General features: G+C 42.9%; 1 protein-coding gene across 3 annotated transcripts; it reads right to left on the reverse strand.

Annotated features, from left to right (window-relative positions):
* Window positions 1–237: 237 nt before the first annotated feature.
* LOC108933793 (S-adenosylhomocysteine hydrolase-like protein 1) lies at window positions 238–27,173 on the reverse strand. 3 transcript variants are annotated; one of them, XM_018751122.2, is made up of 17 exons: window positions 26,746–27,173; window positions 17,929–18,040; window positions 16,894–17,037; window positions 15,786–15,886; window positions 15,425–15,527; window positions 14,312–14,406; window positions 12,454–12,560; window positions 10,981–11,097; window positions 10,500–10,563; window positions 8,889–8,977; window positions 8,259–8,329; window positions 7,792–7,886; window positions 7,131–7,229; window positions 6,770–6,838; window positions 5,335–5,413; window positions 4,244–4,364; window positions 238–3,089 (listed from the first exon to the last, which is right to left on the reverse strand). In XM_018751122.2, the coding sequence occupies exons 1-17, from the start codon at window positions 26,902–26,904 to the stop codon at window positions 3,083–3,085; spliced, it is 1,632 nt and encodes a 543-aa protein (XP_018606638.1). In that variant the 5' UTR covers window positions 26,905–27,173; the 3' UTR covers window positions 238–3,082. The 3 variants fall into 3 exon arrangements, with proteins under 3 accessions (XP_018606638.1, XP_018606639.1, XP_018606640.1); XM_018751123.2 differs by lacking the exon at window positions 26,746–27,173 and adding an exon at window positions 19,494–19,535; XM_018751124.2 differs by lacking the exons at window positions 17,929–18,040; window positions 26,746–27,173 and adding an exon at window positions 17,414–17,420.
* Between the last annotated feature and the right edge of the window lie 36 nt (window positions 27,174–27,209).

Consider the following 27,209-nt stretch of genomic DNA (forward strand, 5'->3'; position numbering starts at 1 on the left):
TTTCAACTTTACCAATATCTGCTGTGCTGTGGAAGAATTAATGATGCATTGGTATAAAAAAGTGAATGTTTGCAGTGAGTTTGTTAGTTCATCACCTAATGGTTCATTAAACATTCCTTTTAAAGTGTTGCTCAAAATAGTCAAACACAAAACACATAGTAGTAACAAGAATAAAAAGGAAGTTTAAAAAAAAAACCCAAACCGACCCAGAACTACAGCATAAATGTGTGTGTGTTATTATTCTGATTTTGAGATAATTATTAATAGGCTGTTACCTTGATACAAATATGTCAAGCTAGCTCTGTCACAATATACTGTTCCCTACCTATTGCCATCATCATCATCATCTTCTTGGAGCAAGTTTAAAGTAATGTGTAGTGATTCAACAGTGACATTACTGACATCCACCAGGGACCCCAAAAGTGAACAAGTAGGAGGTACACAGCAATCGTACTAGAAATGTTTACTGTTTGCCAGCAGTGAAACAACTCAAAACTGAACTTATTACTATTAAGTTTATTACCCAAGCCTATAACACTACTCACATAATATTCAATCCAGAGGTTAATGTGTAGTGCTGCAGGACTTTTATGTAAATATATCACTGAAGTTATTATTCACCATATATTTCTGTCTAGTCATTGTGAGTTACTGTAGCATATAGAATACTTTTCCTTATTACCCTCAGCAAGAGGAAACTTTCACAACACATATTTTGAATAATTTTTGATACATTCACTATCCACCGAACACTGGTCTCACTCAGGCATGTAGTATCTCCTTCCTGAACTCTTTAACCTATCTAAATGCAACCTGCATTGAAATGACTTTGAGTGCTCCCTAAAAGTCAAGGAAAAAACTTTAACTAGAACTTAATTAAAATATGATGGTTTATTTAAAGAATTCCAGCAGGTGGTGATCACTTAAGAAAAGTGTAAAGCAGAGTGCAAGGCAGTATGTGCGGATCAAATATTTAACTGATTTTACCGTGTGCTAAATGTTTGACAGTATGCTATTACTCATTTAAAAGATAAAATATTAATTTTAGGAAGCAAAAAAATCAAAGCTATAATTTCACTTGGAAACATAACAGGAAAATCAGTTCATTGTAGAAACAAGTTCTATAAAACACTGCCATACAAAGAGTGATTGTGCCGCACTGTATCACGTTTTGTAAAAATACATTCCAAACACAAGTGCTGAGTGGCTGTGCCATCACCACTTACATTCCACAAACCAGACAAGCTGTGTGAGCCGTCATGGGTCACAGGACATGTAGTGTGGAATACTGCAACCAGTGCACTGCTTGTCCCAGAGATGCAGGGTGCGCATAAAGCCATGACCGTCCTGTTAATGCAGAAGAAGCAGGCCGAGGCACGTATGTGGGTGGGACTGTGCTGAAGTAGGTGTACTCAGTGCAGTGTGGGTTCACTGCCTGTCAGAGTTGTTTCCTTAGCCAGCAAAGGTACCCTCTGAGATTTTTTTTTCCACTCGTATAAGCTGGATGGCTGACAACAGGAATGAATTTTCTCTTATTCACAGCATAAGGCCTGAACTTACAGTCCATATGAAATTGGCTTTAAAAAAAAATCAGCAGTGAACACCAAAATTTCCTTAAAGGATAATTATGTATATGGTCAGCACAGCCTGTGTTATTCTCAATTAACTACACTGATAACAGGATTGTAATAAGGCGAAATATATTGCATGTTTTCCTGCTCAATAAAAATCAAAGAGCTATTATATGCGATATGTACACAAAAGTTAAGTTTTCCAGTCTTCTGCACCAGTACACAGTAAAGATGGGGTAGCTGCAGACAGCCAATCCATGCTAAGCAAGAACTTTAGCTGCTTCACTAAAATGTATTATTTCACCTTTAAAACCCAGCGTGGTTATTATTCTGCATTCTGCATTATTTTGCATGTGTGTGAGGCGTCTCCTTACAGACAGCGTGATATAAAACAACCATAAGTTCCAAGTTCTTGAAGAAATGCCGCAGCAACAGAGAGGGACAGAAAGTAGGATACGGAAGATCCGGTGAGGACGCTTTCAACAGCAGCATAGCAGTGAAAAGATCCATTGAGATGTTGTGGAAAGATGTTTGAGGTCAGATCATCCTGTACATGCATTTTTTTTCATCCTCAAGCCTTCCAGCATCACCTAGCTGGCAGTCCTAAAGATGTGAGATGTACAAAAGTGCGAGGTCGAAACTGCAAATTCCTGTCACCATTCTCAGGTTTGAGGAAAGAGAAAGGAGGAGCCAAACAATGTGGAATGTATCTCAGAATGAGGAACAGGTGAGCAACAGGGTCAGGGGGGCAACTGCTTAAAAGGTCACTTTGCCCTGTTTGTCATCTTGAACAGGATCTTCACAAAATGAACGTGAATCCTGGAACGCAAGCTCTAGTTTGGAGCTATGTCATCAAGCTACTGACACTGAACTACAATGGAGTGGTTTTAATTTGGCCACACTTTGTTGGCCCTTTGGTCCACACACGAAAACCACAGACCTTTCAGAGGCACTATCAGCTTACTGTTTAGCAGCAATCACAGACACAGATGTCTCCCAGGCAGCACCAGCCCTCCTGCACTAGGTGACCTGATTACTAAAAAAGACTGGATTTGGACTATATCTAATAACGCGTGCCCTGATTCTCATGCATTTGCGTGGGTATGGCAAGCCTTGTGGACAGCCAAGATTAATACAGAGCTGCAAAATAACCACACTAGGGCGATAAAGAGTTAAATATACAGCATGTGCTAAAGTGCTGAGAGATCTGAGAGTCTGTCTTTGTTCCTGAATATAGTACGTCGCCTGCTTTGCCGAAGATTATAAAAGTGTACTGAGTAAAACAGAGTAAAGAACCTTAGTGCAGTGAATAGTGCGGGAATTTACAAAAAGCTGATTATCAAGCAACTTGTGAAACAGAACAGCATTCAGCTCTATAGAACAGAGTTTTTCTAAAAGAATTTTCCCCTGCAATGGAAATAAAAATAAACATGAATGTTATCTCCAGGATACTCCTGGCTCACGTCCCATTCACCAGGCTGTGGCTTGTCTCCTTGGTTACTGCTTATCCATCAGTACCTGTGGAGAGACACAAAGGGACACGTGTGACGAGCACGTGTCGAGTATATCCTGCAACACTGTACTGGCACGTATATTTTATGCCTTTTATATACTTGCATAAATATTTTATTGTTTTATACATTTGTAGTTTATGTATAAGTACAGTATTTTTACATATGGTATAGTAGTAGTTGGATTATTATGTTTGTGTAGTCCACTCTTTCTTAATATTTTTTTTACGGTGGACTTTTATAGTTTTTTTGTCAGAGTTTTGATGTTCTTTTCACTAATGTGTTAAAATGGGCATTATAAGCTATTGTATGGGGGGGCACAGCAGCACAGCAGGTTTGGCCTGTGCTTGCTATGTGGTGGGGCTGGGGTTCAAGCCTTACTTGGGGTGCCCCGCTGCAGACTGGCATCCCGTCGAGGGTGTCCCCCCTTCCCTTGGCCATGCGCCCTGTGTTGCAGGACAGGCTCCAGCTCACTGCGACCCCACTTGGGACAAGTGGTTGTAGGCATAACATAATTGTAAACTATTGTGTATTTAAAAGCCACTTGATTATCTACATTTGACCATTCCCCAAAATACAGCAGGGTTCCCCGTCACACAGTGCTGGCGTGGGGTTGTGGAAGTGGTTTGGTCTGTTTCAAATCTAACATTTAATATACCTTTAAGGTGTTTAATTATCACTCTCTGTACATTGTTTCCATTTCACTTAATTGATTATATATTTTTATTAAACAATTGCATTGATTATTGGGATTATTGTGTTGATAAAGAGCAGCAGGAGGTGTAGTGTTTATAGCTCCTGACTCTAAAGTCAGAGCTCATGGGTTCAAATTCTACCTCCTGCTGTAGTACCTTCAAACAAAGCACTTACCCTCAATGTTCCCGTAAAAATTACCTGGGTGTATAAATGTGTAAATTCACTGTAAGCTGTTTTGGAGAAGAGCATCAGATAAATGGGATTTGGTGTTTGTCTTTTTTGTTGGATTTTTATCTTGGATGTGTTTTATCCACAACTGATGTGGAATTCCCTTTTATGTTTCAATTTTGGTAGTGGCTTATTTTGTATTTATGTGATCATAGATAGTATTTTTCAATACACTGAAGCAAGTTTACAGATTCACAAGCAGAGAAATGTCCAGCCTGCAAGCAGCCTGGCTGATACCTGTAGTAGTTAGGCTTAAAAGGTCCATTCTTGTTCAGGCCCAGATACTTGGCCTGCTCATCTGTCAACTCCGTCAGGTGAGCATCGAAGGTGGGCAGGTGCAAGCTGGCAACATACTCATCTGCAACACAAAAGAGACAGGACCAATGCACACACGCCTACGCGTATATATTTATAGCATAGTGGTTAGAGCTGCTGCCTTTGGACCCAAAGCATGTAGGTTTATTTCCCACCTTTAGCTTTAGTACCCTTGAACAAGGTATTTATCCCAAATTTGCTCCAGTGAAATTACCCAGATATAGAAATGGGTAAATAATTGTAACTAGCTTAACATTGTAAGTTACTTTGGAGAAAAGCATCAGCTAAATGAATAAATGTAAATGAGACGGAACTTACAAATACTCACTCACACAAGCTATATCGAAAACAATTTCTAAAATAAATGGCTCAAATATCCTTAAACAAGGTACTTACCCAAAATTTCCCCAGTACATTTATTCATTCAGCAGACGCTTTCCTCCGAAACGACTTCCATTGAACACTACATAGTATGTTGAAAATTACCAACCTTTTCACTCAAGGTGAATTACAGTGCTATAAAAACTACCTACGGTCAGTCGCTCATCTACACACCAGTGGAACACACTCTCACACACTGTGGGAAATTTCAAGCACACATCTTTTGACTGTGGGAGGAAACCAGAGTACCCAGTGAACACAGGGAGAAGAAGTAAACTCCACACAGACTAAGCAGAGATCAAACTCATGTCTTCTGCAACAGCACCACTCATGGCACCACAGTGTCGCCCATATGCAAATTACCCTTGCTGTGTAAACAGTTAAATCATTTTAAGTAGCTTAATATTGTAAGTTGGGAAAGAGCATTTTTGTAAATGTAGTCAATCGTCTGATTTTTTTCTTCTTTTTGGTTTCATCTATTTGGCACAGAGGGTAGTCAGTGACCTGCTGTGTGCTGTTGTGTCTTACTTTACCCTTTAAATACACAGCACATAGTCCTACAGAGGTCACGTCCAGCCAGTTCCAGTCTCAGGCAAAATGGAATCACCCCCTGCAGAAAGCCTAGGTCTTACCCATTTTTTTAGGCAGGAGGTAGACGTCTTGCTTGTAGCGTCCCTCTGGGGCATTGTACAGCTCGATGAGGGCCAGGGCCTGCACAGGGATACAGCACAGTGTCTCAGCATTAAACACACCCTTCTCAGCCTATTGTTTTCTGCATATTTCTCTAAGGACAACACAGTGCATCAGAACCTGCAACTATCCAGTGTCAAAACTCCTGCCAAAACGATGAACGAAGATGGCATGAATTTTTAACACATGGAAAGTGGAGGCTATTTCCGGATGTTAAGTAGGTTTCCTTTCCTCATGCGACACATAGTCCGCCCTCAATATTTGTCTCTCATTATATTTTCATTAATAGAATCTGAGTCATTTCCAAGTGAAAGACAATTCCAGATAGCCAAAATTGTCTCTTTTTCTTCCTGTACTACACAGATGATTATAGAAATAGACTGTTTGAGGACATTTACATTTCTTCATTTAGCTGACATTTTTCACCAACGCAACAAGCAGTTATTGACAATGGATGGATGGATGGATGGCAACCTACCATGTTAAGCTACTTGCAGTTATTATTCACCCATTTATAGAACTGGGTAATTTTTACTGGAGAGCTAACCACGCTGCTACCAGCTGCCCATAGCAGGTCTAACTCCAAGCAAAACTACTTATGCTTCACACTCAATCTTTTTTTACCTCAATAAATGTCCAGCTCGACCAAGTGAAAACTCAGAGCCATATACTCTGGAGAAAAGAATATGTTACGTATGCTTAACATGGGGATGGAGGGACACATCAAGAGTGTTTTCCACCATTAACTGTATAATACTCCAATGAGTACACACACACACACACACACATTTTCAGAACCGCTTGTCCCGTACGGGGTCACGGGGAACCGGAGCCTACCCGGCAACACAGGGCGTAAGGCCGGAGGGGGAAGGGGACACACCCAGGATGGGACGCCAGTCCGCCGCAAGGCACCCCAAGCGGGACTCGAACCCCAGACCCACCGGAGAGCAGGACTGTGGTCCAACCCACTGCACCACCGCACCCCCTACTCCAATAAGTACTGTTGACAAAACTTTTTGTTTCCACCTGACACCTGAAAACAATGTTACACCACTGATCTGTTCCAAATAAATTATTAATGTAAGTCTGAGGGGGGGTGCAGTGGCACGGCAGGCTTGGCCAGATCCTGCTCTATGGCAGGTCGGGGGTTCAAGTCCTGCTTGGGGTGCCTTGTGATGAACTGGTGTCCCGTCCTAGGTATGTCCCCTCCCCCTCCAGCCTTGTGCCCTGTGTTGCTGGGCTAGGCTCTGGTTCACTGCAACCCCACTCAAGATAAGCAGTTTCAGAATATGTGTGTGTGTATGTGTGTGTGTGTGTGTGTGTGTGTGTGTGTGTGTGTGTGTGTGTGTGTGTAAGACTAAGATGAGCTGGCTTTACCTGAGTAGTGGCTGTGATTGACAGGACAAATGTGGGGACGGTGGAACAGCTTAGGTTCAGAAGTCGGCCCTGCAGGACACAAGTACTGCATTAAACATTGTCCAACCCCAGAGTAACCTTAATCACAAGACCATGCAAAATAATTATAGACAAAACCACTACCCTACACTCGACAACAGTGAACACTAGCAATGTCGCTTTGAGTAGAACATTGCACACACCTTGCAGAGTCACAGTTATTGGCACGGAGCAGCAAGAACAACACCACAAGCTGTGAGTCAAACCAGAGCCATTATAACACGCTGACATGTTCTGGTAGTGCCACCTCAAAGCATCGGGGGTTACCACAGAGAGCAAGCACCTCAGCCAGCAGGAGCACTCTCTTTCCATCTGGCCAGATGACGTGGTCAACCTGCGAGCGAACTCTTTCCCAGGTGAGCTCAGGGGTCCTCAGGCTGGCCTGCGGAGAAGTCACAAAGGCGTGTCAATACAACACGCACTTAAAGCTACACAATTTACACTAAATACACTTGTGGACATGCACACAACGTACAAATACAAACACGCACCCTCCCTAGTACGCACACAGCAAACATGATGCTCCAAACGAGCCCCTAAAGTAATTATATTCAAAGTTAAAACAGCATTAAACCCTTAGCCTGAAATTTAACCCACTGCTATTGCTGTAGTACGCTTGGCACTGCTAATGTCAATAACACATAATGTTTACTATCAAGAGGCTGGAGTCCGTTGTATTTCACTGGCTTAAACACATCTGTGATTTTGTATTGCATAATGTAAAAAAAAAATAGAGTTCATCACCAACATTCGTTCAACATGAAGCATACAGTTAAATGACGAGCTAAATTACAAGAAATTGACTAGCCAGCTCGAAAAAGTCTTGGAAGTTTTCTTTAAAAAATAATAGCAGAGCACTTTTTCTCCTCGGCATATATCACAACCCGGCTCACCCCAGAACGACACTGCTGAGTTCGAACCAGGAAGACAGTAGAACACCTCACCACATCAATCTCTGTGTTAGAGTGGCCCATGTTGCACACGATGCAGCCATTTTTCAGGCGGTCCAGCTGGTCCCTGGTCACCACGTTCTTATTCCCTGAAGGACAACACAGCAACATAGTCAACATGATTGCACTCCTAGTAGGACCACAGTAGAGCCTGGTCATTCATACTTAAAACCTGCAGCACCACAGAGCAACATGGATGCAGCATTCTTACCCCTTGCAGGATTATACAGTGACCTGGTCACCAAATTCATTTAGCCTACAGGCCAAAGTAACTGATGACTGATGTTTTAGTAACTGATAGCCAGGTTGCCCTGTGGTCCTGCGGGGAATAGGAATACGGTGACCAGGTTGTTCTGTGTCCCTACCAAGAATGTGTACATTCAGGGTTCAGCAGTCACCTGAAATCCAGTCCTGCAGGGATGAAATGTTCTACATTTGACACAAATGAGAGGGAAGCATACCCGTGCAGGTGATAACCATGTCCACCACGCGGATTACTTCATTGAGCTTGACCACTCTGAAGCCATCCATGCTGCAGAAGCACAGAGCAAGTCACAAAGAGGCACAACGGCTGAAGGTTTCTTCTTCACGGCAGATGTAAAAGTCAGTGGGCACAGGGGCTTGCCACCTCATCCACAGACTGACACTTTCACTGGGTTCACCCAGGACAAATGGTATGTTGTTCTTGGACTGACTGAAATAACTAGGGTGTCCCCTTTCTCGGGCTCCTTGTTACCGTGAGTGTCTTAGGCACTTCAAGTTGAGTCTCCTTCTAGAGGGTAAGACAGATATCACACACCTACTGGTTTGCTACCAGTCCAGTTTCCACAGCAGCAACCGATGCTCTAAATAGGCCCACTTCAGGTCAAAAAATACTTTGTGGAAAGTGTCGTTTCAAATAGTTGTCCTCTCATATCGCTTTACTATATATTTAAGAATGTTTTGTTTCCAATGATAGATATGAGAACCGGAGTAAATATATTTGTATGAAATGTATTTGTATGAAAAAGAAGATGTTTTTTTAAGTGTTTATGTAGACAGAGAGCTGCTTCCCTGGGTGAAATGGAGATTAAAAACGTGCTCTTCCTCACCAGGCTTGGAGGGCACATATGGGGTCGATCTCTGTGACATATACTATGGCTCCCAAGGCCTTCAGAGCAGCACAGCAGCCTTTCCCAACCTGGAGTGGAGAGCAGAGGGACTTCAAAACTACATGCAAATTCTCGAAGGACTGGACAAACGTCTAGCTCAGGAATCATCGTGGCAACTCCAAGCGAACGAAACACTATCAATGTTGGCCTTGGAAACAGGACAAAATTATAGTTCCAATAATCAACTAAGCGATAAATCATAGTGTTTCATACGTTAATATAAACAAGCCCAAGTAAACACAGACTCAAGGTTCGATTAGCACGCTCATCTGAAATTTCGAAGTTGTCTACAGCCACTGTCAATGGTGCTCGCAGTATCACAGATTTTTCAAGTCTCCAACAAATGTGGCAGTAAGTTAGCTACATAAAGTGTACTTGCAGAATTAAGTTCAACCATGTTACTTGGAATTAATTTGATGCATATGACTAGGTCCCAGTGTCAAGACATGTGATCCAGTTTCAGCATTAACAGTATGGACTTGTTTAGATTTAATCCTTAAAAAGAGACATGTGTTTTTCTAATAATATCTGCCAAACCGAACATTAAGCACTACGCAGTTGAGTATCAGCTGAGTATTTTTGAAGGCACTTGAAGTACTTTGACAGATAAAACAGCCTCTAGGGTTTTTAACCTGAAGCCTGTGGACCCCCGTGTCAAATTGCTTTGAAAATAACACTAACTAAAAAATATAAAAAATAGGAGAAAAATATTACTATGCTATTACCGCCTGCAACATAATTCTTCACAAAGGTAACCAAGGTTCGATTAAATCAATTCTATATTTTCTCCAAATGTATTCATGAAGAGGGGAGTGCGGTGGCGCAGTGGGTTGGACTGGGTCCTGCTCTCAGGTGGGTCTGGGGTTCGAGTCCCGCTTGGGGTGCCTTGTGGTGGACTGGCGTCCCGTCCCGGGTGTGTCCCCTCTCCCTCCGGCCTTGCACCCTGTGTTGCCGGGTAGGCTCTGGTTCCCCGCGACCCTGTCTGGGACAAGCGGTTCTGAAAATGTGTGTGTGTGTGTTCTGAGAGGGGCCCATAGATTTATGACACTTTTAAAGGAGTCTGTGGCCTAGAAAAGGGTAAGGACCTCTACTACAGGGACATTTCTACATCAGTGAACCATTATTCAGCATGAGCTAAAGAAGAACAGGATGGAACAGAAATGACCATTAACTGAGCAGCACTGATCAGATTCCTGCATTACCTTGAGAGAACGGGTCAAACTCCACCAGTAACTACATTTACATTTATTCATTTAGCAGATTCTTTTGTCCAAAGCGACGTACATCTCAGCAAAAGTAGAATTTATGCATTACATGAAGAGAAATAGACATGTGACTCAAGTAAACCTAGTTTGTTACCTACCACTTGCTGCACCGAGGTTCATCGATCAAGTAGGCGCATAAAACACAGGACAGACAAATCCTGATACCCTCCTCCCAATTTTTTTTTCATATTATAAGATACACAAGCAAGCTAGATGGGTGACTAAAGGGTGAAACTGATCAGAAATTTCAGCAATAGTGTGATCAAACTGTAGGTGCTGGACTCACCTCTCCATACCCACATACTACCACCTGTTTCCCTCCAAACATCACATCAGTGGTCCTCTTCAGTCTGCAGCCCAAGAAACAGCAATAAGAGTAAGAGGCTTTACTCAGTACACTTCGAATTCAACACACAGCACAGAACCTGATGGAGCCAGCTAAGAACCAGAGTAAACAACAGACATCACAAGATGAAAAGAAACATACATTATGTTTGTAATACATTGTTCCAAGAACTTAGCCACGCATGTTAGGGAATAAGAGAATTTTTAAGACCATAAGGCCACCTGCAAGTGAGGGCTAGTACAATGCACGAGTGCTCAAAAGTTTACAGGATATCACACATAATTCCATTTATACAGGCTTTTGTTACAACTAAGCTTTTAATTATGCTTAGTGAAGCTATTAAAAAGCTCTATAGAACTGCTTGGACAAGATACGTGTCTCTAGCCTGATTGGTCATATAGCACGTGATCTGCATACTCACCCATCCAAGATTGACTCTCTACAGCAATACAGGTTGTCAAACTTCTGCTTGGTGACCGAGTCATTCACATTCATTGCAGGAACACACAGCTTCCCGGCTTTGGACAGCTGGTACAGCCTAGAAGCACAGAACGCCGAGCAAGCACGGCTAAGAAAGGCCTGACTCGTGTAAGGTGTTTAAATGGAGTTGGTATTATATTAAAACAATCCAGGGTTCAATGCCCAGCAGTGATTTGGAACACTTCTTTTCAAGTATTACAGTTCTTGTGAGGTACAATAAAACGACAGATCCTGCCTGACTTACGAACTTAATTTGGATGAAAAGTTGGTTCGTTACTCCAAAGATTTGTAAGTTGAATGTGACACAGAGCTGGCGAATGGCTCGTCATTGGCTCTCATACATGCAGCGTAATGTATGTGTAATGTATGAATTTAAATGTAAAAATTTTGGACTAAGTGGCTTTTTTTTCGAGAACTCCGTCTCTGTATTTATATCACTCTGTCTGATGTTGATGCACATTGTTTACTCTTCGCTGTATGTCTGCTGGATGAATAAATTTAAGGAACCCAGAGCGATCTCTGTGGTGGGGGCGCAGCAGAAGTGTTTTTCGCACAGGAACAGAGCGGTTGCTCACCTGTGATTCTTCGATACCTTCTTTTAGCTCACTAATCACATATACTTCACTAATACCCGATACAATTATAATAAGAAATAAAAGCATAATTATAAGAATTTTTTTAAATGATTTCAAAGTGAGGGGGGGGCAGTGGCGCAGTGGGTTGGACCACAGTCCTGCTTTCCGGTGGGTCTGGGGTTCAAGTCCCGCTTGGGGTGCCTTGCGACGGACTGGCGTCCCGTCCTGGGTGTGTCCCCTCCCCCTCTGGCCTTACGCCCTGTGTTGCCGGGTAGGCTCTGGTTCCCCCGTGACCCCGTATGGGACAAGCGGTTCTGAAAATGTGTGTGTGTGTGTGTGTGATTTCAAAGTTAAATGTTATTAAATGTTATTTATCTTTAAGCCCAGACAACAGCTGGACATCTGCTCAGAGCTGGAGGTTTTGCATGGAGGTGGAGGACAACGGACAGGCAGCACTTCACTGAGGGCTCAAGACAGTAGGGGTAAAGACAAAGGATCACCTACGGCTTGTTTGCATTCTGTTTGCTTCATTTCCACCTTCTGTCTTTTGAAAAACCTAAAGCAGTGCTTTCTATTAGAGATTTCTGTCTGTCGGCACATTGGATGAAGCTTCGGCACATGATTTTGGACTGGTATGCCAGACATATTTTTCATAAGTCTGGGAGCAACTGTAAAAGAACCGATTTGAAGCAAATATTTATGCATAGCTCTAGGGACTGCTCACATTCGACGTATCTGATAATCTCAGTAATACCAGCAAGTGAGTCCAATACCTGGCACCAGGTTCTCCAAGCTTCCAAAGCAAGGTCTGTGTTAGCATATCAGTAAAAGAAAATCACCTGTGCACCCCAGTGACGCTCTCTTCCACAATGCCACGGATTTTCTTAAAGATGCTGGGGTATTTTTTATATACCCAGTGAGTTAAATCTCCTCCATCATCAAGGATCTAAGATAAGATAAGGTAAGACAGCAGGTTATTAATCTCAATAGGGAAATTCACACAGCAGCGAGACACATACCAACTAGTGCACATAACACCTAAAACAAAAACATACTGTTTGTTAAATTGGGGAAGCCTGGGAGCCATGAATTCCTTACAAGACTTTCATAAAACAAACAAAAAGACAGTGAAAGTGCTGAATTGTGTTTTATTGGTTTGCTTCCAGAGATTGTTTCTGGGTATTAATATTGGAAATTCTGTAATATACTGATATTGGAGGATACCACTATGAACAAGGGATATTGGGATATTTTGAGTTCTGGATATTTAGTCAACTGAGAAAGGGTAGGGTTTTAGAAGGGTTCTTATTATCTTCCGGAGCTTCCTTTGCACAGCTGTCAATTTATGTTATTTTGTCTTCATTATGGCCTTAATACCAGTACAAACTATAAGTCCAACCATTGTCACCACATGCTTGATGGATCACACATGAAACACCATATCACAATACATGATCAAGTAGTATTGTATTTCTGGTAATATATGCTACCAGAGCCAATAACATCTGTCATGAATTATGATAACATGAACCTTTCTAATGTACCTATGATGGTGATGTGGTTTTGTAATTCATATTTGGTTTAATATCATTTAAGAATACATTGATTTAATTTTTTTAATTTATATTGATTTATTACAGTATAATGATTTAATAATATAACTTCAACATCAAACTTCATAAAGTTTGGAAAATGAAAACAATGTGCTACAGAAAGACTGCACTGCTGCTTGTCATTTCTGCAGATATTTTAATACTGATGATTCAACATCCACAACATGTAAGGTGCCTGGTCCTCCAGAAGCTGACTTGCATTTTGCCTACAGCAGCCACATTTTTCTTTTGGTTGAACATTGTGGAAGGGCATAAAGGTCAAACACAAAGATGAACACTTTGGCAGAAACAGAGGAATCAAAACTGACCCAAGACTCAGTTGCTCAAACTGCAATGCAACAGTACTGAAACCAAATGCTTCCCCATACTTATAAGTTCTCTTGAAACGCTTAATTAAACCCAAATAAACATGCGTAAAGCACCAAAATCAGTAAAAATGCAAATGTACAAAGAATACACTCCAGCTGTGCACGTAATCACAAGCTGAGAGGATGCCCGCTCCGAGGACTCCGGCCCTTTACACACAGCTGTCTGCGCGTTCATTGCCCTGGCCAGTTCTAAGCAGGGCCTAAGTGATCAAAGCATTTGCAACAATGGTTGGTGCCACAACTTCTGTCAAAGTACACACAAGTGAATGTCTGTATAATAGACATCTGTATAACAAGGGAAAGGTATTGGGGAGAAAAGTCAGTCTGGTTCCTACACTGGCTACATCACTGAAACCACAACAGCCAGCATTGCTAGTGAAGTACTATACAGGAGGTTCTGCTGTTCTAATAGACTTTACATGTTCTCTTTGATACGTACAAAAGCTGTCAAAGTTGTACGGTGGTTGCTCTGGAGCAGTGCTATCGTAGCTTGCCTCTTACATACATTTCTCTAAAATATCACAATTTCCCAGATTGCTTCAAGTCCTCTATATACATACATTTTGAATGGGAACAACTGAGTCAATTAGACAGGGACATGTGAGCGCATTTTCGAGTACGGATCACACCATGTGACTCACACAGGAGCTATGGGTCATAAGAGTGTCGATGTGTGGGATGCAAACTACACGGCAGTCAAGTCTCATAGATCGTACCATGTTGGGCTGCCATCCCTGCATGTTGATGCAGCGGTCAATGCACCACCAGAAGTCATCTTCTGACTCCCCTTTCCAGGCAAATACAGCAACCCCTGGAGAAGACACGTAAAACAGATATAAGGGATGCAATTCTTTTACGCTTACTCTTATTTATACGTTTTTTTCAACAAAAGCAAACTGGGCCTTCGAACCTTTCGCAAAGGTTCAAAAACAATCAGTTCTGGTACTTGAAATCAGGAATCTGTTTGGCCAAAACCTAGTTACTTATCCACTGCACTAACAGACACTTTTAGAAAATAATTATACACTCAGCAGATATTTAGATCCTGAATTCAAACGTGTACAGGTACATTTTTCAAGGTATGCAGAGTCTGTAATGGCTATAACAGAGTGGATGGGCGAAGCGGACTGATTACAGCTGGCTGTCCCACCATGCACTCCCAACTGTAAAAAACATGCTGCTACAGAGTATTAATAACAATATGAAGAACTCCAAACTAGACAGCACGATGGAATTTAAATTAAAAAAATTAGACAAACATTGTCCGCTCAGATACTATCCACTTTTTGAGACCTGTTATAAGGGTTGCACCATGCCTCGAACTCTTCTCATCAGATCCAGCTAGCTCTTTTATGAGTTTGTAATGCAACCTGCTACTATTACTAACAATTTGTAATTCAACCAACAAAAAGGCCTCCTGAAGCTGGGATTAGATGTCAATACAATCAAATACGCAAAAAAAAAAAGACAAAACAAAACCTCTCTATCTTTGTGGCCTTTTACTTTTATTTATGGAAAGCAGAGCTGCAGCAACAGAAGTAACTCCATGAATAACAGACCAAAGTCTTGGTGGCTATGAGTCATTTTAAAGAAGCAGGCTTCAGCAAAACAAACAGGACCTGAAACTGTTCTTTTGTGTTGCAACTTTTAACTGCATAACTAACCAAAAACACAAAAACAGAATTTGATATCTGGGGGAACTTTTAGGAGACCTGATGTCATTTCTTCGACGCCCATAAGGGTTGCATTAATTTTATGGTTGAGACATGCAGTTAAGAGTGTCCTTGTAATGTCTATGTGGAAGAATACATGAAAAGTCACACACTTACCTGCCTCTGCCAGGGCAGCAGCCACTTCATTTTGCGTGGAGTAGATGTTACAAGCTGACCATCGACACTGAGCACCCAAGGCCACAAGCGTTTCGATTAACACCTGGAAGCGAGGATGGACGACACAGTTACGAGACACACACATATGACCAACAGACACGGGGAAACAGAACAGAGACACAAGTATAGAGCACAGACATGAGAGGCAGCAGAGAACAGAAAAGACAGGAGCAGAACACAGGCAAGGAGATCGATGGCACAGAAATGGTCAGAAACAGCACAGATAAAGACAAAGTGCCACAGTCGTTCTGAATCTGTTTTTATGATTATGCATATTACGTCACATACGATGGATACGTACCGCAGTCTGAGCCGTGATGTGGGTGCAGCCTACAATTTTAGCTCCTGCCAGAGGCTTTTCCCCCAGAGCTCTCTTCCTCAGGGAGATTAAGGCAGACATTTCTGTAAAAAAGAGGCATCGAGTTAAGGAGCACAAAATGTAAAGGGAAGAGAATTCAACAGTCAGCAGCTTTTCTGCCTGACAAATCTGTTACCAGGGATTTTATCCAAATTTTTGTTCTGTCACTGCGATACATCATAACTCTTATTATTTTCTCCATTGCTGTTTTTCTTTAGCTGCATCATAATGTCCCTCTTTCCCTTTATTTGACTATCTGCCTACAACTCTTACAACTGCATTACAGCATAATTACCCTCCTGTGACTGCTAGTTCGCAGTGAACAAATTCCTGAATGCTTGCCATTCTGGTGCACTGTAAACACAGCTCAAAAACAAATAAAAAAATAATCTGTGAACCTTTCAGCTTCATTTTTAAAGAAGTCGGTACCTGTGGAGCAGACTGAAGGATAAATATAATTATACTGTAGTGCAATTTTGCTGCAGTGTTAATGGAGTGTTTTGAACATATATACTGAACATATTTAGTTTTTCAGTCCTCTGTGTTTATGCATATATATATAGCTAGAATATAAGGGAACTATGGGGGTGTGGTGGCGCAGTGGGTTGGACCACAGTCCTGCTCTCTAGTGGGTCTGGGGTTTGAGTCCCGCTTGGGGTGCCTTGCGATGGACTGGCGTCCCGTCCTGGGTGTGTCCCCTCCCCCTCCAGCCTTATGCCCTGTGTTACCGGGTAGGCTCCGGTTCCCTACAACCCTGTATGGGACAAGCGGTTCTGAAAATGTGTGTGTGTGTATAAGGGAACTATCTTAATCAGAAAATATTGTAATTTAGACAAAATTTATTTCCCTCCAAGTTTCTGGAGAAAAAGTGAGAAATGACTCCAGAACGAAGTGTTAACTCAACTGATGAGTGTTCAGCAACAAACCTGGAGCCTATACTTGTACCACCAAGCCATCTATCCTGAGATCATTCTAATACTATATCCCAATAACTATAACAGACTTATGGTCAAGCTCTCTTCATGATGCCAAGCCGAAGTGAATTCCCCACCTTGCTCTGCAATTTCAATCTCATGACGGCCAAACTCTGCCTGCTTGATGTTCTTCACACAGAAGTCGCTGGTGCCCTTGGAGTTGATCTGAGTCTTGTCCCGAGGGGAGGTCTCGTCATCTGAGCTGTCTGTGTAAGAGGCGGCTGGGAAAGGGGACACAAGGCACTCACCACTCTGACTGAGGGCAATTAAATCTGCCATATTCCTTAATGAGCACAAATTAAAGCAGTATGTACTCATTTACAGTTTTATTGATATAGCAGGAATTTTACATTTTCCACCTCTATAACTTTGTCCTATGTCTGTTTATCCTTAAGCACCATCTCCAGAAATCCATAGTCACGCAACAGTAAGCCATTTTTTTATATGTATCTGTGAAGAAAAGAGTACAGAACTAGCAGGTTACAGCAATTTCATAAACTCTTTCATAACCTCTTTTGTAACTGCCCACACCATGAATCATCTCTTTAATGCAAATGTATCTGTAAAGAGAGCATAGCACATCTGTGTGTTGAGCACCTGAGCTGTAGCTGTCAAGGGAAAACAAAATGAAATCACTGCAACCACTTTGGACTAAACCTTTCCATAAGGGGGAACATGTACGTTCCAGAAATCGCAGATTACTTACAATGAACATTTCATGAATATTAAACAGTTTTTTTTATTTATTAAATAGGTTTATGACCAAGCCAGGGGAGAGGTTAAAAGTCAATATTTTCCTCTTTATCGGTAGCGATTATGTATTGGTACTTGTTTTCTAACCTTGTGAGAACAGTTTTCTCAGAAATAAGGATATTAAAACTGTAGAGCTTTGGGGAATGTTCCTACAAGGTCATTTTTAAGTGAGTCTGATTTTTTAAAATATAATAAGCCAAAAAATAAAAACTAAGACTTCAACCACACATTCATACATTTTAAGCACCTTTTGGGAATAAAATTCTAAAAAATTAAAAATTTTCTCACACATCTTTGGCACTTTGCCGTGGTAGCTGCCTGTAGAAGACTGCGAAAAGGAGTGTGTGTGTGTGCAGTACCTGAGCTGTAGCTGTCTGTAGAAGACTGCGAGATTGACCGGGACAGGGATCGGCGTCCTGCCTTTATGGGGAACCTGCTGAACTCCTGTTTCTCCTCGGCAAACTGGATCTGCTGCAGAAGACACAGGAGAAGATTTAAAATCATTTCTGGTCTCCTTTGATAGGCATTTTCCTGCAGTTTGTTACCATTGCTGTTACAGTATTTTTACAGGTAACAAATGAACAGTAGCTTGGGTGGTTCAGTTTGATGTTCAGCTGATCACGGAGCTGGGCATTTTGGGTGCAAACATTTCTTCACCAAGCATGACAGCATCATGTTTATGTTGCTAACAAATCTTTTCCATCTAAAATGTCAAGCTTGCCAATAAGCAGAAGATTAAGCTGTTGCTAACACTGAGAAAGAAAGGGCAAGTTATTCTGCATTTGTTCAATGGCAATGATCAGTAAAGACTTGGACTTGCAAAATGCAGAATATCCCTTCAGAACAAGAAAAAAAAAAACATCTGTGATCCCTTCAAATACAGCACACTGACAGTATGATGTGATTTCAAGTGAAAAACATGAGAATGAGACTTTGAAAGTCAGGACATGTTTTATCTGCGGTTTGGTAGATGCCCACTTATCTAAAAATACTGTTGAAAACATCCCCAATGTATAACAAGCTGACTGAAGCTCTAAGGAAGCATGGCTGGATGTACAGCTACCCCACCTGGGCTAGGCATGCTAAATGATCTTGCTGTGGACCCAAGCGGGCTGCATTGACGAATATGAGCAGAGGTAAAGCCCTCACTGTCCTCAAAGACCCACATCACCCTCGTCAGTCTGTTCATCTGGCGAGACACCAAATATAATCTTCGGTGTCACACGCCTGAGAGCGTTATGAAACGAAGGAGAAGGTTTAAGACCAGGTTTTTTTTCCCCAGGACAGTGTGCATGATTGCCGAAGACATGGAGACCAGCATCACCAAAAGATGCAGTATATCTCTATTTCATCACATTCATCCATCTGTACACTTATATACATTACCTCTTAAAAATGCTATATGAAATAACAGACTTTTATCACATGAAATCTTTCAAGAGTGCAATCTTTCCTCCCATGATTAAATCATATTATATGCAACTGATCTCTAAGCATGAATCTTCGTGCGGTACTTCGGTTTGTACGCGGCTGAGTACAGACCTTCTGTAAAGAGTTCCACACACAGTGAGTGTAGCTCTACAGTGTAAAGTCAGTGTTTCTGTGTTTATAGTCTATGTATTTTTTACTCCAATTTGTGACATTAAGCATCCTGACTGAGAGAAACCACATAACATTAATATACTATATATGTACTGTAAATGCCAGTAAAGTCTCTTTATCTTGAAAACAACATCTCTGATTGACTATAGATTTCGAAATATTACACTACCAAAATTCATACAACAGGTATGGAGTATGCAGTGTATGTATTTTTCCACTACTTATGCTGAATGAAAATATGAGATAGTTAGAGTTTAAGCTTCGACAATAAATGGTAATAAATGTACCCTATTCCCAGTCCAACTTCCCAAGCCGCACTCACCTGGCCATTACCCTGTGCCATTGCTGTCGTGTCTTTGTGCTTCTCCACACATGTGCTCATCTGTCTCTGTGTTTTAACATCCAATAAGCACTATCATGGTCATCTCCAGACTGGTGGGAGGTGCGGTAGGGCATCTCCACAAAGGACCAGCCCTCCTCTCTTGCCATAGAAGTACCCTTTTCTACTGATATGATGGTGTGATAGCAGCTCTGGCTCCGGGTCAGGTAGCAACAGAAATGTAAAACCTGTCTCACCCTGGTCTCACCCAATCCACACTCACCACACACACATTTTCTGAACCGATTGTCCCATTCGGGGTCACAGGGAGCCAGAGCCTAACCTGGGAGGGGACACACCCAGAACGGGACGTCAGTCTGTCGCAGGGCACCCCAAGCGGGACTCGAACCCCAGACCCACCGGAGAGCAGGACCCGGTTCAACCCACTGTGCCATCGCACCCCCACTGACCCCACCCTCACCAATCCCAAAAAATTTCATCAAAAGATTTTCACAGTCTTTGTTTCTGTCATTAGCACCCGACCAAGGTGTAAAGTGACTGAGTTTGAAGAAATAAAACAGGGCTTTACTTAAACAATTTTGCTTATACCAATTTGTGTGATACTCCAGGGTCTTCCGCTTAAGAACTCACGCACGCACGAGCACACACACACACACACACACACACACACACACACACACACACACACACACACACACACGCGCTGTCTGAAACCGCTTGTCCCATATGGGGTTGCGGGGAACCAGAGCCCACCCGGTAACACAGGGCGTAAGGCTGGAGGGGGGAGAGGACACACTCAGGATGGGACACCAGTCCGTCACAAGGCACCCCAAGCAGAACTAGAACTCTAGACCGACCCATTTAAGAGTTGTTTCACAAAAAAATGCATCGAGAATTTACCACCAGCGTGTGGGAAAGTGCACTGAAGTAGAAGCAGAAATGTTCCCTTGTAAACAAGCTTTACTAAGAGGAGTATATATTTTACTGTTGTTATTACACTGCTTATAAAATAAAAAGTACACACTACATTACACAACATTAAAGGAACTTGACGGAACATGAAACCCTATAAGAACCCAAATTCAATATGTTCTGTATGTATGTATGTATGGTGTGTACACTTTATATAACATGCTGCTGAAGAAGTGGCACCCACTAAGCACTTAGCTCTCTCTTGACCAGTGTCACTGGTCTCACATGTCACAAAGCGTTGACAATGAGATGCGTAACAGCAGTCGGTGCAGCGACTTTCACTGAACAGCAGAATAATCCCTTGAGTAGACAATCTGTCTCTTAGGTGTTATGGGAAACTTGCTGAACGACACCGACCTCTCGCACTGTCCCAAATACACAATTCATAAGAATGTTATGGACCGGGGGTGTCCAGCGTGTGGCCCACTGCTTAATGTAATGACATCAGGAAGAAAATTTGTAAAATGATTAATATATACCGTACCTACCATCGCTACTATAAATTCTACTGAATTGCAAGATAATGCTGTTACATTTAAAGAAACACACACACACATTTTCAGAACCACTTGTCCCAGACAGGGTCGCGGGGAACCGGAGCCCACCCAGCAACACAGGGCGTAAGGCCGGAGGGGACACACCCAGGACGGGACGCCAGTCCATAGCAAGGCACCCCAAGCAGGACTCAAACCCCAGACCCACTGGAGAGCAGGACCTGGTCCAACCCACTGCGCCACCGCACCCCCTTAAAGAAACACACTACACCTAAATAGAATGCAATTAAATACAAATTTTTCAATTCAGAACATCTAACATTTGGTATGACACTTACTACGGTCTTTACATGCGAAGCCCTTGGACCAGTTCATAGTAATAATTGTGATGCTTGGTCAAAAAAGGGTTGGACATTCTTGCTACAGTCTGTACCTGATGCACACATTCACATCCGGTATTACACTCTGACCTTGATAGAAACCCATGGCAGTATGAGTGATGATGCACAAAGACTCATAAGATCACAAAACTGTTAATAGTATATACACTCGCACTTGTTTAACACACTGTCGTTGGCACCCTCATTCAAGCTGGTATAAGAGGTTGGTCCCTGGACACATACTGATGCAACTATGACAACCTCCAGCCAAGTTGACTTTGTGTTAAATGATCTAAGCAGCAGAGGACCGGCGCTCAAGAACTGAGCCAGAACACTGAGAACCATCCACTGAGTGAAAGTAAGAAGGGGAATGGCAGCCAAGGACCCTAAGTGCCTCATGCTTGTAAGCGACGAGGAAAAGTTTCCAGATAACATCAGTCTCTTATTTTCTAACCCTAAACATCGAGTATAAGCTCATGGGTGAGTTGACTGACTCCATTATTTGTGAAACCTGGTAATCTCTGAACATTGTGTTCTGTCCTGTTCTCCCACTCACTGTTCAAAAGTCATAAAAGGTCACTTTTCTATGTTAAAGAAGAGGTCTTGTGTTCTGCATGTTACACTCTAGTGCAGAAGCAAATACATTTACTCAGTTAGCTTACATTTTCTCCAAAGCAACTTACAGTGTTAAGGTTCTAATTATTTTATCCATCTGGGTAATTTTACCACAACAATTCAGGATAAGTACCTTATTCAAGGGTCCAGCCAGAGGTGGGGATCAAACCTACAACCTTTGGATCCAACAGTAGCAGTTCTAACCACCACACTACCTGCTGTCCAGTAAACACTGCTCTAGGGTTCAGTAATAAATACACTAAATTAATGAGCCTATGAATGAGATGCAATGATTTTGTGTTGGGGGCACGGGGCCTGCTCTGTGGTGGGTCTGGGGTTCAAGTCCTGCTTGGGGTGCCTTGTGGTGGACTGGCATTCCGTCTGGGGTGTGTCTCCTACCCCTTCAGTCTTGTGCCCTGCATTGTTGGGCTAGACTCTGGTTCCTCGGGACAAGCAGTTGTACACATTGTGTGTGTGTGTGTGTGTGTGTGTGTGTGTGTGTGTGTGTGTGAGATTTTGCGCTGACTTTGAGCTATCCCTGTAAAAGGCCTTGGACAAAGGTGTCAGCCAAATAAAGAACAGTAATGATAATGTGAATCAGAATAAAAAACTTGAGACAGTTCTTCAAATTCAGGACGTCTGAAAACGAAATCGGTTGAGTAGCGACTGAAACATATATGGCAAATATTCTAGAAATAGAACTGTATTTGCAAAGGTTGGCAGCCACATTGGCAAAAGAACACACAGGAACCAGACCATAGTTTGGCAAGACCAGTGGCTATAGCCTACACTCCACAGTCTACATGGTCTTCTGTAGTCTCAATGGCTAATATCTAAAGAATAATTGTACGTTATAAATCATACAAAGATGCCAGGGAATTAGGCCCTTATTTACAGCTAGAGTGTAATTACATCACTACTGGAGAAAACACCTTTCAGTTAAAACTGATAATGTGAAAGTGTACAGCCATCATGTATTGCTGAAATAGGAATTTGAGAATTACACATGTGCTCATTCAGCAGACACTTTTCACCAAAGTGGTGGCCGCTTTGAGCCTCCAGAGAAGTGTGAATTAACCTCAGATTACGCCATTTTTACCTAGGAAATGCAGCTAGGCAGCTGCCTGTACCATTAAACATCTACCACCATCCTTAAGAGCTATCAGCAGACAATGGGAGATGAAGACATTCTTTGGAGGAAAACCAAGATTACATAAGTCTACTCTATCATTAACACTTACTTTGAGAAGCTCGCAACATAAGATGTTCTTAAAACAGTCACACAGATGTTCTCTAGTAATGGCCTTAAACATGGTTAATGGATGTACACCCAGATACCTACAAGACCTGATTACTGATCACTTTACGCTCCTCCACCTCAGGCTACTAAGTGGTCCCACTTGCAACAGGTCAAAAATCAAAAGTCCAAAGGTTCTTGGCTCTGACTCCGATGGGATGTAATGTGCTCCCACTGTCCCACAGAACTGCTAATTCCTTTTCAGCATTCAACAGGACTCTCTGAATAATGGTAGCGTAGTGGTTAGTACTACTGCTCTTGGCTTCAGCAATCTCAGGTTCAAATCCTACCCATGACTACAATGCCCTTGAGTCAGGGACATACCTTAAATTGCCCCACTGAAAATTACTCACCTCTATAAATCACTGCAACTTGCTTTGGAGAAAAGTATGAGCAGAATTATCTCAAACAGAAAATAGATATCTGACCCATGTCTGTCCTATCTATTCCATGGACTTGCATCACACCATCACTTGGGCTGCTCAGGTTCCCCATAGTGTGTGAGTGACAGTGAGTGTGTTCCACTGATGAATGGATGAGTGACCCAGTGTAAGTAGTGTATCTAGCAGTGTAAGTCACCTTGGTGAATAAGGTGTGTGGGCTGGTAACACTACACAGAGTTCATCGGAATTTTCTTTGGAGAGAAGCATCTGCTAAGTGAATAAATGTAAAACTCCTTGTCTATTGTGAATTGCACTTTACTTTGAGTTGTATGTCATTTTGGTATGCATGTGACCCATTTATAAATATGGATATTCTTGAACAATTCAGCATAATTACCTTTCCCAGAGGTAGCAGTTACTGGAATTAACATTGTGGGGGTAGGGTCTGAATTGACAACCTTCAAGTTAGGACATTTTACAATTCTGCTGTCCTTAACCACTATGCTACCTGCTAACTGTCAATTCTGTAGTAATTTTGGATGCTGCTGTTTTCTGTCTTTTTAAGCATCTGTCTCGTCTTCACTCTTGTGGATGATTATCAGCATGCAAATGCACGGTTCTTTCTTTTAGCTTAAGCTATCGTTACTTCCAATTTAAATAATACCCAGGTTTTGTAAGCAATGCAACTGCAGATGTGGCATTAACCATGTGGCCTCTTTCAAATTCAGTTCGTTTTCCCACATTACTTTCGAAACTCAGATTAGCAGATTTCTCCTATAATGGAGATTTTTTCACATTCAACTTTGCTTGTGAAATTGCGTTTTTAGTTAGGATTGACTTCGAAGTTTGAGCCATTTTTCATCTAGGGCTTCTAATACTTTAAATTAATTAAACACAATGATGCATCAGTCAGTTTTTTTTATTCAATACCAGTCTTATTTGAAAAACAACTCCTGCCAGCTCTGTATCGTGCAGTGCAGGAATGTGTCGGAAGGGGCGGTAAAGTACTATGGATGTGGTGCAAAAATGCTTTTCAAAAATGTGTATTGGGTCAGACAGCTAAAGTACTGGTAGAAGCTTGGAAAACAAACATGCACTGGAAGGTTCTTCTGCAGAATTTTTGGGTATTTTGCAACGTCTGCCCTCATACACTGAAAACAGGAGTTTATCTGACAGAGTAGAAAAGTATCTTCTCCCTTTCTAATCTTCTTTATTACTGCAGTTTTTGACATTAAATCTTATAAGATCTTTCTCAGTTCTAGCAATATATGAGTGGAGCCTGAGAGAGGAAGAAGTGACACCAGTGTTATGTTTACATTTTACATTCATTCATTTGCAGACGCTTTTCTCCAAAGTGACATACATCTCATAGAAAATACAATATGTGTATTACCTTAGCAGAAAGAGATAAGTTATTTCTTTAGTGTGGAAGATACTAAATGTGGAACCATAGGTGTGGAAAAAAATAACTGCCATTTCAGTCACAGGCGGTGCCACCTTTAACTGCAATAACTGCAACGAAATGTTTCCTGCAGCTGTTGATCAGGATCTCACTCGAATTCCAGGCTCCAGTACTGCTTTAGCTTAGCAACACTTGCAGGTGTTTCCGTATGAAAAGCGATCTCTTCTGCCTCTCAATGTGCTCATTTTTCGGTTCTTTTTTTAACTGTAGAAATGTTTATTTGATTTTATAAACGTGCTTTCACTGTGAAATTAAACATTATTTTTCAGTTGATTCAGTGCTGCAAAGCAATAAAGCATGAAATATATGTATATTTTCAATAACGTGTTCATTAAGGAGGGGGGCGCGGGGGGTTTGGCCGGGTCCTGCTCGCCGGTCTGGGGTTCGAGTCCCGCTTGGGGTGCCTTGCGACGGACCGGCATCCCGTCCTGGATGTGTCCCCTCCCCCTCCGGCCTTGCACCCTGTGCTGCCGGGTTAGGCTCCGGCTTGCCGCGACCCCACTTGGGACAAGTGGTTTCAGACTGTGTGGGTGTGTGTGTTCCTCAAGCTGCTCTTTAACTCACTTTTATTAAACACCTGTCCAAGAGAGGGTTGCTGCAGACTAGAGTCTTGCCCAGAAGTACACAATATAAGGCCAAGTCAGGTACACTCTGGACGGGATGCCAGTCTATTGCAAGGCAACCACACATATTCACACATTACAGCCAATTTGAGGTCACACTTTATTTCCAAACACAAGTCATGGGAGGAAACCCAGAGTTAGATTTGAACCTATGGCCAAACAGCACTGCAGCATTACCCACTATCATGCGCTGCTGTGCCACCCTTGTTGCTTTTTATTTCTGATCTGGTTTGCTGGTAGGGAAGGGGATTCTTTTTAATGAAACGGGCTCATATACTGTGATTTCTCTGTCTCGAGCACCTTGTTGAATCTCAAAAAAACGATTTCATGGGCCTCGCCTCCTGCAGGGAGGTGGACAGCGGAGCACGTGCCCGCACCAGCAGGGACCGCGCCTGCCTGACAGGTTGACAGCCGCGCGCGCACGTGCGCGCACACACACACACACCCACCAACCCAGCCACCCTCATATCTCTGGGTTACGGATAAATGCCACTTCTTGAATTGAGAGGTTGCACTTGGCAACAGGGAGGTTTAGAAATCGCCGGAGGTTGCGGACGCTCTGTAAAGCGAGCAGTTAAGGCAGGCGAGGCAGACGCAGGACAGGCTGAACCTGCCCGACTTCTACGTCCCAAAGAAAGACGCGCGCGCGCGCGCCTCCTGAGTCCTGTTCGCAGACTGTGGCGCACGGAGCCGCGGCGCTCTTTTTCAGAAAGCACGTCGCTGTCAGTTTCGGGGGCTCACCGCTTACTTTTTAGTACTGACAAAAGTGAGAACGTCCAAACTTTTCCGCAGACAAACTCGGCGCGCGCAGCTGTCGCAGCCATGTTCATGTAGCGTTTCCTCCTCTCTGCTCAACGCGTCACGAGACGGCGAGTAAAACTGCGTGCAGCAGTTGCTTCCCTTTCTGTCGTTCACATGCGAATTTTTGGTGCTTTTTAACATCCTCTGTACGGAGCTCGCCGGGTTATTGCGCGCTAAGGACCGCGGTCCTCGCAGGCTGCCCCTTACCTTTTTCACAGGTTTGTGCGACGCTATGGGCGGGAACGCGCACAGCTCGCCCACGCTCGCGTCGCCTTTCTTGCTCGCCGTCATCGCCGAGTATTTCTCCGCTGCGTTCTCGCTCTCCTTCGCTTCTTTGCTGGGCTGTTTGGCCGCGCACTCGGACATGATGAGTTGTGTGTGTGAGAGAGAGAGAGAGTGAGTGCTGCCGCCGGCTGCCCCGCCGCTCCGATCTCTGAGGCGATGCTCGGCGATCCCTCTTCCTGATTCCTCCTGTCGCTTCCGAAGCGGACAGTGACCCGAGCGCACTCGTGTGCTTTTGCCCCTGTCCGCAAGCACGTTTTTGCGCAGCTTTGTCGTTTTAAAGCACCGTGCTCGCCATGCGCCCAGCTCTGTCACCTGGACGGAGGAGGAGCCGCGTGCAGAGGACGGCGCCAGCACCTCCCGCGCGCGCCATGGCGGCCGCCCACACG

This window comes from Scleropages formosus, chromosome 16 (genome assembly GCF_900964775.1).
Source record: "Scleropages formosus chromosome 16, fSclFor1.1, whole genome shotgun sequence".
Taxonomy (NCBI): Eukaryota; Metazoa; Chordata; class Actinopteri; order Osteoglossiformes; family Osteoglossidae; genus Scleropages; species Scleropages formosus.